This window comes from Procambarus clarkii, chromosome 14 (assembly GCF_040958095.1).
Source record: "Procambarus clarkii isolate CNS0578487 chromosome 14, FALCON_Pclarkii_2.0, whole genome shotgun sequence".
In the NCBI taxonomy this organism is placed as follows: Eukaryota; Metazoa; Arthropoda; class Malacostraca; order Decapoda; family Cambaridae; genus Procambarus; species Procambarus clarkii.
In genome coordinates, this window is record NC_091163.1 from 50,204,986 (window position 1) to 50,222,692 (window position 17,707).

Genomic DNA, 17,707 nt, shown 5'->3' on the forward strand with positions numbered 1-17,707 from the left:
TAACAATATAAGAAAATAATTTTTGGAAAAGAATTTATTTTCTGCACATCAGGGGTTTGTCATATTTTAATGCAGAGCAGTGCAGTGGTTAAAAAACCCAGCGTTGAATGTAATGAAACACCATTTTCCGGGTGAGACCCAGAGGCTCCCCGGAGCTATACCGGGCTGATGTGTATATATTAGACCGTGGCAACAGTCAATCGAAGGAGTTCTAGGCCTACCAGGGACCAGAGCCAGAACCTGGCCCCCTCAAGAGAGGCACGAGGAGTACTGGCCTTAAGACACCCCCGTGTAATTGGAAGCAGTCTTTGTCTGCCATCTACCAGGTCAGGCACCCAGAAAGGTAGGAATTCCAAAACAAATTACTGCTGATCAAATAAATTGCAAACCAAAAGCCTAACTGGCAACAGAACTTCCCCAGTCAAAACCAAGGACAACAGTATGACGTCACCACAAACACCGAGCATCCGTCTGTGCAACCCCCCCCCCCTCCCTGAGAGAGGGATGGAGGGGTCCCAGACTTCCGCACCGGCAACTCTCCCCAGTTCAGAGGATGAGTATCAAAAACGCTAAAAAAAAAACGCCAACCGGAGGGAGGGAGGGAGGGATGCCGAGGAGCCTCCGGGTCTCACCCAAAAAATGGCTTTTCATTACATTCAACGGTGGTTTTCTGTGGAAAGCCCCTTCAGCTCCCCAGAGCTACCTAACCAAAGAAAAAGAAAAGAGGGACTTACCCGGGAGGCAGTCGTCACTCGCTCATCAACTCAAAGTCGAGACAACTGGCTGCAACCTGCGACCCAAGTATACACACGCCCGAGAAGGGCCAGGAACATTAACAAGATACCGTGCGGCCAAGACCCTGTTCGACCTCAAAAAGCCCTATGCCCGAATGTCAGCCCAGGACATATTCCCCAAAACAGGAGCCAAAGTCGTGAACTTACGAACGTCGTGGGCATGGGGAGAGACTGCAGGCTGACTGGACCAAATAATCCTGCGGATGACTTGGGAGACCCGCGCCCTGGAACAGGAAAGAAGGGAAACCGGATCCACCCAAAGAGCGTCCCTTACCACAGAGGCTGTGGCGCGCAGGTAACGACGAAGAACTGCAACCAGACACAAAACATCATGCACCCCCGGCCGAACCAACCAAGCATCAACAACCCAAGGACCCTTTCGGAAAGCAGCAGAATCATTCTTCGCCAGAAAAGAGGGAGAAGACTGCAAACGAACGAAACAACCACCAGGACCGAAAGAGCAGAAACCCCTTCTCCGGAGGAGAGCATGAAGCTCCCCGATCTGAACCCCAGAGGCCAATGCCAACAAGAAAAAGAGCCTTAGAAAAACAGTCCTGAACCGAGGGGGCCACCACAAGTCGAGGAGAAGAGAGAAAAGAGAGCACCCGGTCCAATGACCAGGACGGCTCAGGCGGCGCATGAACAGGCCGGAGGTGAAAGAACGCCCGAGAAAGCTTGCGGAACGGAGCAGAAGTGACATCCACCCTAGGAGCTGTGTTGATAATGTAAGGATTGATTATACTCTTTGATTATTCAGGGAAATTCACGGTACTTAATGTGAGCAAGCAATTGATTAGTTATAGCCTAATTATAAGAATTAGTGCCAGCTGTCCGCGTAGTGACGGTGTTTTATACTAACGTAAATTGTTTTGCTGAAGTAGTTGTGATTGCACACAGTAGTTCCTTGCAACTGTTGCAAGATTAGAGAGGGCAGTAATGTAGGTATACTTTTGTTGTTGCCAAACTGTGTGTTATTACTGTGTGGGTGCAGTAATTAACGTGTTGCAGAAGCTGCAACCGTATGTGGGCTGTGCATTTATTTTGTTATGCATGACACTGTAAGTGTGACCTATGTAACCTGAGGTTACTTTGTATTCTTTAAGTTGTGTTGAGGACTTAAGGATTCAGTGAGTTAATTAATGGGAACTAACTTTATAAGGGGTTGCACATTACTTGATGAGTGTGAGAGCTGTTAAGGTGAACAGTGCTGAGCTTGTAGAGATACGTTTCCAGTGCAATTAATTGTCCGTGTGACAACTAATTGACCACTCTAGCTAATTATGTAATTAGCATTCTCATCATGAATTCACGTAGTGGTGAGGAACTGTCAGAGTCTGTCAGTATTTGTGTTAACGTAATTTGCTCGAGACTAATTACCTTTCTGGGGTATAGCAATTAGTGGCTTATGTTAATTAGTGGAGTAATTAACATCAGGGGTCTTGATGACTCGGTAAAGCGAGGTCATGGAGCTAGCATAACTCATTATATTAATCATATCCTGTCTGATGACAGTGGATTAAGATGCACTCTTGTTAATTAGTGGAGTAATTAACTCCTCGTCCGTGAATTCAGTGTTTGATGAGACTTGCTTACGCAGTGCGGAGCGAGACGTATTTATGTATGATTAATTATCGGCCCTGGTGACAGTTAATTAATTGCTCGGGGTTAATTAGGGTAATTAATACTCATTAAAGTAATTTTGACATAGACTGTTGAGAAGCTACCAAGCTAGTGGTAGACTTAGTTAACGTGACTCGATGGGGATTTAATTAGTTGTCCGTTTGACATTAATTAGGAATTACTCACTGAATACTTGCAAGGAGTCAAGTGTGATGTAATGTAAGAGACTGAGTTATTGTTAACAAGATGACTTGTGTTAAGAGTAATTAACGCTGCGAAACGCTGCGCGTGCTAGTGGCTTTACAAGACTGTAATTACCATATTTGTATCCTCACATTCCTTATGTACATTCTTGTATATGCATAAATAAAGAGAGACAAGTGTTTGTGATTAACGTAGAAGTACCTTGTTGCTGACTGCTGTGATCAGTCAATTAATGTAATTAATCACATAATCAATTTTGTAATTGATTAAGGCAATTTCTTTTCTTTATCATCTGGTGACAAGAGTAAAGTAACTTGGGGATTACTGAAGTAGTGTCTCAGAATCCCAGCTTGCCTGGCTTTGTTTACAGTTTACAGTGCAACTTCTTGCAGGGAGTTGCAAAGAGTGTTTACATTAGGTTGTGATAGGGGGAGTCACTGTTGGACTACCCGCCTAGTTACGTGGGTATCTCGGCTGTAGGGTTGGAGGACCCGTAAGATTGTGATTATAGTATCTGTTCACTGTGAAGCCGTGACAATATTGATTGCAAGCTTGTGTCATCAGTGGGCATCATTGTTCAGTTAGTTCATGTATCAGCCCGCAGTGCGAAGGGCTGTTGAATAGCTGTGTTGCAAGTGCCACTGGATAGACAATAACGTAACGAATCACTCACTGTGGTGTAAACTAGGCTTGTGAATTATTTTTCTATTTTTTGCTTTGCAATATTGCGTCGTCAGTGGGCACACCTGTGTTCAGGTTAGTTCAGTATGAAGCCGCACAGCAATGGACCGGAGTCATTGCTATTTAGCTGTTTGTTTTAGTGCCACTGGATGGACATTAAAGTAACATAAACTTGATGTTGTATTAGTTTAGTCTCTTGTTATTAATAAATCATTTGTTGTTATAGAAACGGTCTTTGATGTCAACCCTTCAACCATTCTTTTCCACCCATGTTCTGCTTTATTACGATTGTTGCAATGTTTTAAATGACGGTTGTTCTTGGGAATTCGAATTCCAATTCATAGCACCACATCAAATACAAATATTTGATTGTGAGAACCCGTCGGTTATCCTTCATTGGTTTTAACGTCCTGTTTAACTAGGAGGAATCAGCAGCCTATGTGGACAGGTTTTCACCCTAGTGGTGGAAGCCTGGCGGTTTGCTCCCGCTTTTCCTTTTTCTATTGGACTCATGCTTATCTGCCGTGTGCAGTTCTTTAAACTTGAGGTCCACCTCCTAAGGGAGGTAGGCGTAGAAAAAAATCTCACAGCCCTCTCATAAAGTTTCTTAAAATTGGCAATGATTTTCTGGTCCATAGGCTAAAGTAGAGGAGTGGTGTTGGGAGGAAGGAACTTTATTGTAACAAAACTAAATTCCTCCATCAATGAATCCTCCAAGCCTGGAGGATGGGCAGGAGCATTATTGGGGAGAAGCAGGGCCTTGAGTGGCAAACTGTTCTCCTGCAAATATTTTTTGATGGCAGGGCACACCACTTCATTCACCCACTCCGTAAAAAATTGCCTAGTCACCCATGCCTTAGCATTAGCCTTCCACATCACACACATTTTGTGTTTCTGCACATTATATTTTTTGAAAACCCTTGGATTTTCGGAATGATACACAAGCAATGGTTTAATTTTCAAATCGCCACTAGCATTACCACACAACACTAGAGTAAACCAATCTTCACAACACTAGAGTAAACCAATCTTTCATAGGCTTGTGTCCAGGCAATGACTTCTCTTCCTTGGTAATGTATGTTTTGTTTGGCAATCTTTTCCAAAATAGCCCTGTCTCGTCACAATTAAACACTTGTTGTGGTAGGTATGCCTCACTGTGCGCAAAATCTTTAAAAAAATTCGCCAATGAATCTTTCAGCCGCTGGTTTGTCTGAGCTGGCAGCCTCCCCATGCCTAACAACACTATGAATTCCACTTCTTTTTCTAAATTTCTCAAACCATCCCCTGCTCGCATTAAACTCTTTCACTTCTGCATCACTCGTTCCAGGGGTTTTCTTCAAAAGGTCTTCATGCAATTTTCTTGCCTTTTCACAAATGATGGCCTCCTAAACGCTATCACCCGCTAACTCCTTGTTGTGTATCCAAATTAATAATAACTGTTCAACATCTTCAAGTGTTTGTGTTCTATGTTTTGTGATTATTGATACGCCTTTTGCCACTTTAGCACCCATAATGTCCTTTTTCTTAGGCAGTATGGTGGATATCGTTGATTGGGATTTGTTGTATTGCCTAGCCAATTCAACAACCCGCACATCATCTTCATATTTACGAATGATCTCTTGTTTCTGATCTATGGTCATCCTTACATGTGATCTCATATGTTGAGCCTTACCACTGACTTTCCTGGGACTCATGCCATGATATATAATAATTACTTTAATTAATTTAATGTTCAAAATGCAAAAAATCACCACAAACGCGGAATTTCTTATAGGCGCGATCGTCACTAAGTGGGCAGCTGTAGTAAACTGAGGCAGGTCGGAACGCGTGACCGGGAACCACACGCTCGGTCGACCCGAACGTGTACCAACAAATATCGTTAGTCAACAACACCATCGTATGTCGAGTCGCATTTTTCGATGAAATTTACATCGTAACTCGAAATTATCGTAAGTCGGGGCAATCGTAAGTCGAGGTGCCACTGTATATCCATATCAGCCATAATAGCTCCGGGAAGCCGACAAGGGCTCCCCCAAGAGAAGCACAAAAACAATTAAATTCTTCACAAAGAATTCAGACATGATCATCACTAAGCAGGAGACACTGGTAAACCAGGAACCATGCGCTCGGTCGACCTATACGTGTATCAACAAACTTGCCAAGCGAGGCAGAGCTTGTATACTCAGTTAAATTTTTATGAAGAAACTGAGCTCGTAAGCCGAAATATTAGTAAAGAGGGGCATTCGTCAACCGAGGTTCCACTGTACTGTACAGTGCATCCTCACTTTTAACGAACCTCGCTCTAACGAATTCCCAGCTGGTTTGAATAAATTGCATTCGGTACTAAATGTTCAGTGGAATATACAAATATTCATCTGTATTGTTTTACTGATGGTGTTGACCTAGACTGGCACGGCAAGGCTGGTGAGAGAATTGTGTACTGTACACACTCTTCACATCGACCACTTCAATATCCGTATCACTAGTATCAGACACCTGTACAGTATTAGATCTTTTTCCAGATTCAAGTTATCAATATCAGTGGCATGGTCATCTCCAAGCAATATGCCCTGCATTTGAACATCGGAGTGTTTTCTCAACATGGCCGAATGGGGACTGGGAGCTCAATGTGGATGTGTCCAACATGGTTGCTACAGTAAAAAACCAGCGTTGAATGTAATGAAACGTCATTTTCTAGGTGAGTCCCGGAGGCTCCCCGGAGCTATCCATGGCTGATATGGATACCCTAACTATTTTGCATCAGTCGATGTGGGTGGAGTTCTGGCCTACTGGGGACCATGAGCCAGAACCTGGCTCCCTCAGAGAGGCACGAGGAGCAATGGCCCATAGAAATGCATATGTGATTTGGAGCATTCTATATCTGCCATTGACCGGGACAGGCACCCAGAAAGGTGAGCGCCACAAAACAAACCCCTATTCTGGTTAACAACAAAAATCGACAGACGAGTGGACAGAACTCCCCCAGGAAAACGAACTAACAAGCATGACGTCACACGAGCCGCGCCGCATGTCTGTGCAGCTCCCCCCTCCCCGGGAGGGGGAAGGGGGGAGTCACCCAGAAAATGGCGTTTCATTAGATTCAACGCTGGTTTTCTGGGGGCAGCCCCTACGGCTCCCCAAAGCTACTTCACCAAAGACTACCTAAGAAAACAAGGGGACATACCCGGGAGGCGGTCGGTGAACCACTCCTCAACACGAAGTCAAGACGACAACTCAAGGACCCCTCCGGAAAGCAGCAGGCACATCATTCACCAGAAAAAGGGAGAACGGCCGCAGACAAAGAAACCTATGACCACGACCATAGGAGCCAAAAACCACTGCGCCTGAGAAGAGCATGAAGCTCTGCCACACGACCCCCAGAGGCCAATGCCAACATAAAAAGAGAGCCGAGGCAAAGCAAACCAGACCCCAAGGAGCCACAACCACCATGGAGAAGAAAAACAGGAGAGCACCCTGTCCAAAGACAGGACGGCACAGGCAGTACATAAGCAGGCCAGAGGTGAAACAACGCACGAGACAGCCTGCAAAACGGCGCAGAAGGAACATCGATACCGAAAGCTAGCAGCAGAAACCAAGGTGCCAGTCCCAGGAACGGCCCCAAGCGCCTCTACATCCTCCGCAAGCCAATCCTATGACAGCCCCAGGAGGGAAAAGAAAACGCAGGACCAAAACCAAAATGCCACAAGCGTGCAAGTCCACCGCCACAAGAGCAGCCGACAGGGAAGGAACCCGCATAAGGAGCCGCCCCGCACCAACATCCCACAGAAGGGCAGGAGCGAAAAGACTCATTAAGAGGAGCAAAATCGCCCCCAGGAAAACAAGTAGCACCGAGATAGCGCGAAGAGAAGAGATATGCACAAAAGAACAAGAAGGCCAAACACCCAGAAGATGCGAGGAATAGGACCCACAAGCTCTAGAAAGGACCGGAGGGAAGTAGCAAAACCGTCCTGAACCTTCGAGAACAAAAAGAAGCAAACACAAAGGACGAAGGCACAAAAACCCCGTCGCACCCGAGACCAAAAGTCATGCAGAAACCCCAAGAAGAGGGGGACATGACGGAGAAGGCCCGTCCCGGAAAAAAGGGGCGAAGACCGTAGAAAAGCACCCACCGACAGGACGGAAACAACGGGCATAATGGACAAGGAAACCGAGCCCAGGGAGGGGCCGATGCCCAGAAAGCACGTGCGAAGAGGGGGAACGGAAAAACCCCACACCACAAAACCGCAAGCCCCGCCCAGAGGGGTAGAAATACCCCGGCGGGGAATAACGGGGCCTGAGGCCCCTCACGTGAGCCCCACCCCAGCCCCGGGAATTCCCCCTGCAGGCCCCGGGGCCGAGCTGTCCCCTCAAAGCCCCAGCGTCAAGAAAAACCCCGGGGCAGCCGGGAAAAACACTAAGGAAGGGAGTCCACTAGGCTCTGGAACTTGAACCGAAACCGGAGGATAGGCGAGGGGCGAGATGAAGACCCCAAGCTCATCCCCAGCCAGCACAACGAGGCGAGGACAAACCAGAGAATCCAAGGAACATGGAAAAAACAGGCCCGGCACAGCAAGACCAGCAAGGAGGGAGGGCCCCAGAGGGAGCACGGAAGAGCCGAACATAATGCCACAACCAACCCTGACACGCAGCTGCAGTACCAAAACCGCAGCAAAACGTCACCACACTCCCCGAGGAAGCAACAGAAGATAGATAAATCGTACATGAGTGGCACACAAGGGGACACAGGCGGAAACCGAGCACCCAACTGAGCCACAGGGACGGTAGAAGAAATGTGTGCAGTGTAACAGGCAATCGAAGGAACACATTAGACAGCCCAACTTGGCCTGACCCCATACACAGCCCCAAGAGCAGAGACGAGAGCACCCATGAAGCACAGAATCCACTCAATAGGCAAACGACAGGGGAGAGGCGGAACCAAAGAGCCAGAGCCCAATCCTGCAAGCACAAGGAGGCGAGCACAAAACACCCTCGACACAGGAAAACGTACCACCGAACAGGCACCCTCACCGTTGCACTGCGGAACAAGGTGGAGGCGGGGTCCCGAACTCCAGCAAGGTTAGACAAGCATAGGAGAGGGGGCAGGAGTACAGGCAGGAGCCGCCTCGGAAGGGACAAGAGGCTACCCGCAGACACCCGTGAACCGAGGAAGGAATCAGGTGGAGAACAAGAGCTGCCCAGTATGGGCTAATAGCCCTGCAGTAGGCACCTCGGGTGGTACGGTCCACGTTCTCAAAGACGTATGTACACCCATTCCTACTTCCAAAAACAAAAACAGTGTCAGGACGAAGGAGATGCCAAACCGCACCAACTCACCTGCAGAACATGGGCACTGAAGGGCCATGACTCAAGCTTTCGAGTCCGTAGCCGCCAGAGGCGGCCAGGGCGCCAATGCTGGAGAGGAGGGGAGCGGCGAAGGAGGCTCCCCAGCCTAGAACGCAGGGAAAAACCACGTGATTTCCCCACAGCGGCACCCCAGAACACCCCCAAAGCAACGGGGCACGGATTAGATTATGAAAAGAGCGAGAGGTGAAGCCCCCCCGAGAGAAAATGGATGCAGAACACGTGTGCACACCGCCCGGAACCAAAACTAACTCCCACGCCGCATGCGCAGGACGCGAAAAACAAAAAGTAGCCCAACAAGGCGAGAAGTAGCCCAACCAGTCGAGAAGTAGCCCAACAAGGCGAGAAGTAGCCCAACTGGCGACAGTAGCCCAACCGGCTACAAGGAGCCCAACAAGGTGAGAAGTAGCCCAACTAGCGACAAGCAGCCCAACTGGCGACAAGCAGCCCAAACTGCAACAAGGAGCCCAAATGGCTACAAGGAGCCCAAAACGGCTATGAGGAGCCCAAAACGGCTACGAGGAGCCCAAAACGGCTACGAGGAGCCCAAAACGGCTACGAGGAGCCCAAAACGACTACGAGGAGCCCAAAACGGCTACAACGAGCCCAAAACGGCTACAAGGAGCCCAAAACAGCTGCAAGGAGCCCAAAACGGCTACAAGGAGCCCAAACGGCTACAAGGAGCCCAAAACGGCTACAAGGAGCTCAAAATGGCTACAAGGAGCCCAAAACAGCTACAAGGAGCCCAAAACGGCTACGAGGAGCCCAAAACGGCTACGAGGAGCCCAAAACGGCTACAAGGAGCCCAAAACGGCTACAAGGAGCCCAAAACGGCTACAAGGAGCCCAAACGGCTGCAAGGAGCCCAAACAGCTACAAGGAGCCCAACCTGTCCAGAACAGAAGGAACCAGAATGGAGGCAAACTCCGGGACACACAGGAGGCAAGCCGCAAAGGCCAACTGCACCACAGGCGAAGAGATGCAGTTAGCCGAAAACCTCCGGAAGACGTAACCGAAGAAACCACAGGGACACGGAACCGAACCCGGGGAGGAGCAGAACCCAAGCCCAAATCGTACGCAGAGGGGGGAAAGAAAACCCCACTCCTCGCTACAGTAAGCCCCACTCAGAAGGACGGAAATCCAGGCGGGGCGCAATGGAGCCCAAGGCCCCCAAAGCCGCTCCTCCCCAACCCCAGGAGCCTCTACACCAGGCCCCGGGGCCGAGTCGACCTCCAAAGCCCCGGCCCCACAAGAAAAAGCCGGGGCAGCTGAGAGAGCTGGAAGAGAAGGGGCTCACTGGTCAGAGCCCATAGCATCGGCCGGAGGAACAGACTCGAATGCCTCCGCAGCTACCCCGGACGGGGCAACCCCCGAAACTGCCCAAGTCTCAGAACCTCTAACCCCGCCCCGACCCCGAAGCCTGCAGATGCATAGGGGCCGGAAGCAGGAGGGGGAAAAACAAGGGGGGCATGGAAGAACCAAGGCTGAAGTGACCAAAACCCCCAAGTCTGGGTCCCTACACAAGCGGGGCAGCATCGGGGCGTCCGGGGAAGCGACAAACGTGAGCGCGTTGCAACATCCTACCCAGCAACGAGCGAGCTGCCTGCACCCATGGGAATTCATCAGCAGACTGGGTGAATGGAGTCACGAACAAGCAACAAAGCTCACAGGACTCAGGGTCGAATGTGTCACCGACCCAACAGGCAGCATGATGGAGGCAAAAACAAGGAGAGTCACCCTGAGACAAAGGGACAGAGCAACCCTCAACTCGCACAAAGCGAGAGGGGACCCAAGGGTCTCCACTATCGGACCCGAGAGCCCCCGCGGGGTGTCCCAGGGCCCCTAGACTGGGTCTGCTAAGGATTATCCCAGGCAGGGCACTGCTAACCGGCACCCCAAACTACCAAGCAAACTGCTAAAGCTGAACCCACGGGACGTGTCCACCCGTGAGGGCGTAGCAGGGGGTGCCACCACACAAACGAACCTAATATAAGGGGGGGGGGAAACACAAGGCAGACCCCCATACCAGGCAAAAACAAATATAAAAGAAAAACCACACAAGCGGACAACGTACCCAGAGGGAACAGAGCCGGCCGCTGTCATAGGTGAAAACTAGCTACGCAGTACCCTGCGCCCCACCAGTGCTATAACTACCACCTACCCCAAGGTAAACAAGGGAGTAAAACCCCCAAACACTCGGGGCGGCCAAACGCCAAGCAGCGAAAAGCCAACAGAGGTAGACCCAAGGTGACTTGTGGAAGGCAACCCCAAGCCCCAAGGGTGGTACTTACAGGGCACTCAGGGAAGGTGACCCTAAGCACAGGCAGCCCGAGTACCTGAGAATACTACTCCCAGCTCACACGACCACCGTAAGAGCATCACTGAAAACAAGTCACAGCACTGAGACAAGACTGGAGCTGAAGCCACACGACCGTGCATTATCCCATCAGCCGAGGAACTGGGGAGGGGATCGCCGGTGCGGGGGTCTGGGGCTCCCCCTTCCCCCTCCCGGGGAGGGGGGAGTTGCGCACACATGCGGCGCGGCTCGTGTGACGTCATGCTTGTTAGTTCGTTTTCCTGGGGGAGTTCTGTCCACTCGTTTGTCGATTTTTGTTGTTAACCAGAATAGGGGTTTGTTTTGTGGCGCTTACCTTTCTGGGTGCCTGTCCCAGTCAATGGCAGATATAGAATGCTCCAAATCACATGTGCATTTCTATGGGCCATTGCTCCCCGTGCCTCTCTGAGGGGGCCAGGTTCTGGCTCGTGGTCCCCGGTAGGCCTAGAACTCCACCCACATCGACTGATGCAAAATAGTTAGGGTATCCATATCAGCCATGGATAGCTCCGGGGAGCCGTAGGGGCTCCCGCCAGAAAATGAGTCTGCCCACGGCTGTGGGGCATGCTGGGAATATTTTTCAAACTGGTGGATGCTCATTGGAAGCCTCAGGCCTCCATCTTGTACCCAAGTTTTGAATCCTACAATATATCTACGAGTGCATTAAGGGGTTATGCGCACCCCCGATTGAGTGCATTAAGGCACTATGTGCAGTTCAGAGGGTTAATACACTCAACATAACTAGTTAATATCACCATGATTAATACACTCACCATCACTGGGTGATAACAATAATACACTCACCATCACTGGGTGATAACAATAATACACTCACCATCACTGGGTGATAACAATAATACACTCACCATCACTGGGTGATAACAATAATACACTCACCATCACTGGGTGATAACAATAATACACTCACCATCACTGGGTGATAACAATAATACACTCACCATCACTGGGTGATAACAATAATACACTCACCATCACTGGGTGATAACAATAATACACTCACCATCACTGGGTGATAACAATAATACACTCACCATCACTGGGTGATAACAATAATACACTCACCATCACTGGGTGATAACAATAATACACTCACCATCACTGGGTGATAACAATAATACACTCACCATCACTGGGTGATAACAATAATACACTCACCATCACTGGGTGATAACAATAATACACTCACCATCACTGGGTGATAACAATAATACACTCACCATCACAGGGTAATGACACCATGATTAATACACTCACCATCACTGGGTGATAACAATAATACACTCACCATCACAGGGTAATGACACCATGATTAATACACTTGCTAGCACTGGTTAATAACACCATGATTAATACACTCACCATCATTGGGTGATGACAATATGATTACCCAGTGATGGTGAGTGTATTAATCATGGTGTTGTCATTAACCAGTGATGGTGAGTGTATTAATCATATTGTCATCACCCAGTGATGGTGAGTGTATTAATTATGGTGATATTAACCAATTATATTGAGTGTATCATTACCCAGTGATGGTGAGAGTATTAATGATATTATGATTAATACATTCACCATCACTGGTTAATGACAATATGATTAATACACTCGCCATCACTGGTTAATGACAACACCATGATTAATACATTCACCATCACTGGTTAATGACAATATGATTAATACACTCACCATCACTGGTTAATGACAACACCATGATTAATACATTCACCATCACTGGTTAATGACAACACCATGATTAATACACTCACCATCACTGGGTAATGACAATATGATTAATACACTCACCATCACTGGTTAATGACAACACCATGATTAATACATTCACCATTACTGGTTAATGACATCAAGATTAATACTCACCATCATTAGTTAATAACATTATAATAAATACACTCACCATCACTAGTTACTGTAAACATCATGATTAATATGCTCACCATAACTGGTTAATGACATCAACATGACACACACACTCACCTGTTGTACAGTAAGAATAAAAGTGTTCTTACCATCATTAATGGGCAGAAGTTGTGTTTGCTATCGTCCTTGGTAGCCGAACAGAGACTGGAAGCCGTATTACCTATTAGGGGAAATAAAACATTTAAGGTTTCTATAACTAAATTTTCCCATCAAAACATAATAAATGTTTAGAAAAATGTAATAATTTTGTTTATGTATTATGCTAAGAGCAGGTTCTATATTGGTACGGAGTACCAGAAGCATCAAGAGTAAGTATGGGCCAATAGGCCCTTTGCAGTTACTTACATTCTTCCCTCTCATTTATGCAATTAACACTTTCGCGCTCTCGGCGCTCAAAAAAAATCAATACCCCAGATGCTTTCGGCAATTCGCGCGCCTACGCGGTAAGACCGAAAAAGTGTACACTCTTTTGACTGTCCTGACAATAATTGAAGGCGCACGTATTTAAATTTGGTATCACTGTGTTCGCAATGAAATTGTCTATAAGAGCATACCTATAAAATGCCGCCCAAGCATAAGGAGTATCAACACCAAATAAAAAACTATGCAGATCACTCGCCGAGAGCGCCAAACAGCAACAAAATGTTTCCACTCTCTTAATGGTTGTGAAGCCTACAGTTGTCCTACATCGCTAATTTTGGTATCATTGGAATCGCAATAAAATTCTCTACACGGACATATGCATATGAATGTTTAATATAGGTAATTGCCCACCCGCAAGAGTGTGTGAAGTGGAGAGTAGTTAGCCGCGAGCGCACTGGCGAAAACACAGGGGGGAAATCATGCTTGGAAAGTTTATACATTTATACGTTTCCTGACCCTACTTTTCTATGTACGTATTTCTTTTTTATACCAATGTGTTCGCAATAAAATTTTCTATAAGATGAAATGTATAACATTTGTACAAAGCATGTGTAAGAGAAGCGCCAAATATAGAACCACGTCGCTCAGTATGCGTTCGCGGCAGAAACGAACGCATTGTTTTCGTTCGTTTGATGTTTGTCATGTTTATACTTGTTGAAACATTTTATAATTTGTATGACAGTGATCGCAGTAAAATTCCCTACACAGACATATACATAACACATACAAATATTTCCCACGTGTTGGATATATCAACGGCTAAAGGGAACCCACTGCCACACGGCCGCCACACCCAGAGCCACACCCGCCACACCCCCAAACATACTTTGTGTTTTTTTTTTTTTTACTCATAGACGTTTATGTGATATAATATTCATTCTGGTACCAAAAAATTCGCAAATAAATTCTCTACAAAACGTATATAATATAACTTCTTATAGATGATAAAAAATTCCAAATAGGTGTACTTACCCTGTCTATGTTGATTGAAGATCAACAGTTGAGCATTTTTTCTTCACTCCACCATCTTCAGGCTTCTGATCCTGAAGTTGCTCATCTGATGTTTCTTAGGTGGAGTGAAGCTGTTGCCGGTGGTTATTTTTTCTCCACCCAAAATATCTTTCTTCGGTGGTACCTTGTGTAGCAAGGCGCAGCGCACAGTGCCACATCACAAGTTTTACATCCATATATCACGTCCCTCCTTTTGCCAGACTTGAAACAAACACGGCATCTTCTTTTTTTAGCCAAGTGCACGAGTTCATGCGTCAACTTGTAGTTGAGACGTTGTTCTGAATCTATAATTCTTGTATTTCTTGGATGCACTGGAGGAATATTGTCTTCTACAGGAACCACCAAACTTGTAGTAGAATCTATGAAATCAGAAACATCAAGTGGTTCTATGTCCTCAATGTCCATTTCAGAATTTGTGGTTGATGAGTGGGCTTGAGGTGTTGAGGTGAACAGAGGACGCCTCGCACCAGATGGGCCGGGTGTTGAAACTGCCGCGTCAGCAGGAGGAGCTGCGCTGGCATCTATGTCGGGAACATGTGGTATACCACGTGACCGGGTAGGCCGAGATGCCATGTGTTCGGTGAGGGAGAACGGGAATTTCATGGAGAAAAATCTGAGAGTATCCCCATCCATTTCGGTTAAAAAATGGAATTTATAGAAATATTTTTTCGATGGACGAGAAAAGTAGGCTGATATGCGGAATCGTAAGAAAAAACGGCGACGAGTTATCTCTAATCTAAAGCGCGAAAGTGTTAATACCCAATGTTCCGTGTTCTGTCTTGTGTTGGTCAAAAGTTTGTTCACCCTCATACAAAACTGTTGCAACATATCACCTCACCCAAATGCGAGTATATAAGACAAACTGTTTAATTAGGCATGTATTATGTTTCAGATCCTCATTTTTACCGTACCCGAGTACCTGAAATTTATCACTGTTAAACATCATGTTATTTTCTGCTGCTCAATCGAAAACTTTGTTGACATCTGCTTGTAGTTTTTCAATGTCTTCAGCAGAGGTAATTTTCATGCTGATTTTTGTGTCATCTGCAAAGGACGACACGAAGCTGTGACGTGTATTTTTGTCTATACAGTGGTACCTCGGAATGCGATTGTCCCTGTATGCGAGATTTTCGGAAGGCGAGGTGTATTTACTCCAAAAATTTGTCTCGGAAGGCGATGGTTACTTCGGGAGTCGAGTTTGAACGCGAGTTTGTTGATACGCGTACAGCCGACCAAGCGCGTGGTCGTTCGGCGATCGTCGCCCCTCTGCCCCGCTGCCCCTCAGTTCACCATTGTCTCGCGCGCAGTGACTACCCCCACATCAATTCTTGTCGTGAATTTTCAGTGTTTTGTTGGATTTTTGGTGATTTGTCTATACAATTTGTTATTATATATCTCACCATGAGTCCCAAGAAAGCCAGTGGTAAGGATAAAGGCCAGAAAGCTCATGTGAGGATGACAATAGAGGAGAAACAAGAGATCATTCGAAAGCATGAGAACGGTACACGTGTTGTTGATCTTTGTAGGCAGTACAACAAAGCGACATCAACAATATGCACTATACTTAAGAAGAAAAATAAGATTATGAGTGCTAATGTGGCAAAAGGAGTAAGAACATTAACGACACAAAGACCACAAATACTTGAAGAAGTGGAAAAGTTGTTATTAATTTGGATACACGACAAGGAGTTGAGGGGTGATAGTGTTTCGGAGGCCATTATTTCTGAGAAAGCCAGGGTGTTGCACGAAGACCTTCTAAAGAAGACCCCTGCAACGAGTGATGCAGATAAGAAAGAGTTTAAGGCAAGCAGGGGCTGGTTTGAAAAATTTAGAAAGAGAAGTGGTATCCATAGTGTTACAAGGCATGGGGAGGCAGCCAGCTCAGACAAACCAGCCGCTGGACGATTTATTGACGAATTTAAAGAGTTTGCAGAGGCTGAGGGATACCTACCGCAACAAGTGTTTAATTGTGACGAAACAGGACTGTTTTGGAAAAGAATGCCTAAGAGGACATACATTACCAAGGAGGAAAAATCCTTGCCTGGACACAAGCCTATGAAAGATAGGTTTACGCTTGTGCTGTGTTCAAATGCGAGTGGCGATTTAAAAATTAAACCCTTGCTAGTGTATCATTCTGAAAATCCAAGGGTTTTCAAACAGTATAATGTGCAGAAAACCCGTTTGTCTGTGATGTGGAAGTCTAATAAAAAAGCATGGGTGACTAGGCTTATTTTTTCGGAGTGGGTGAATGAAGTGCTGTGCCCTGCCATAGAAAAATATCTGCAGGAGAAACAATTGCCACTCAGAGCCGTGCTTCTCCTTGACAATGCTCCTGCTCATCCTCCAGGCTTGGAAGATGATTTGATGCCTCAATACAATAAATTCCTCACAGTTAAATTCCTTCCTCCTAACACCACTCCTCTAATTCAGCCTATGGACCAGAAAATCATAGCGAATTTTAAGAAACTGTATGAAAGGGCACTTTTCCGGAAATGTTTTGAAGTGACTGAAGCCACAAACCTCACCCTCAAAGAGTTCTGGAGAGAGCATTTTAACATTTTTAGTGCTTTAAAACTCGTTGACAAAGCCTGGCAAGAAGTGACTCAAAGAACCCTGATCTCTGGCTGGAGAAAATTGTGGCCTGAAGGTGTGAGAGAACTAGACTTTGAGGGGTTTGAGCCTATAAATGATGCGCCTATTGTTGAGGAAATTGTTAGTCTAGGCCAGAAAATGGGCTTGGAATTGGATGGTGATGATGTGGAGGAGTTGGTGGAAGAACACAACGAAGAACTGACCACCGAAGAACTCCTAGCCCTTCAACAGGAACAGCAAGCCAACACAGCAGCGAATGATTCTGCAGTGGAGGAGGAGGTGGTGGCAACAGCACCAGCGAATGTCCCTTCTGCAGTAATTAAGAAGGTGTGTCAGATGTGGGAAGAGATTCAAACAACTATTGAACACACTCACCCAGACAAAGCTGTAGTAGGCCGTTGTCTTAATCTTTTCAATGACAATGTGATGCCTTACTACAGAGAGAGCTTGCGAAGAAGGGAAAAGCAAGCTTCCATGGACAAATATTTGGTGAAGAAATCGAGCAGTGAGCCTCAACCAGGACCTAGTGGCACACGGGTTAAACGTCCCAGGGAGAGCACACCAGAAAGGTCCTCACTGCCTGATGTGATTATGGAAGGGGACTCCCCTTCCAAACAGTAACTCCTCTCCTCCTCCCCCCTCCTCACCATCTTCCATACGCCTACAGCACTCGACAGTAAGGTAAGTAATAACTGGAACATAGTTTTGTAGGTTTATTTAGATGAATT

General features: G+C 46.8%; 1 protein-coding gene across 1 annotated transcript in view; it reads right to left on the minus strand.

Moving 5' to 3' along the window:
* LOC123752485 (tripartite motif-containing protein 3-like) overlaps positions 1-17,707 on the minus strand; it is a 230,595-nt gene that overhangs the window by 194,094 nt on the left and 18,794 nt on the right. The window contains exon 2 of the mRNA XM_069324617.1: positions 13,043-13,113. Coding sequence (XP_069180718.1) covers positions 13,043-13,048 — 6 coding nt within the window. The 5' untranslated portion in view covers positions 13,049-13,113. The remainder of the gene's footprint in view (positions 1-13,042; positions 13,114-17,707) is intronic.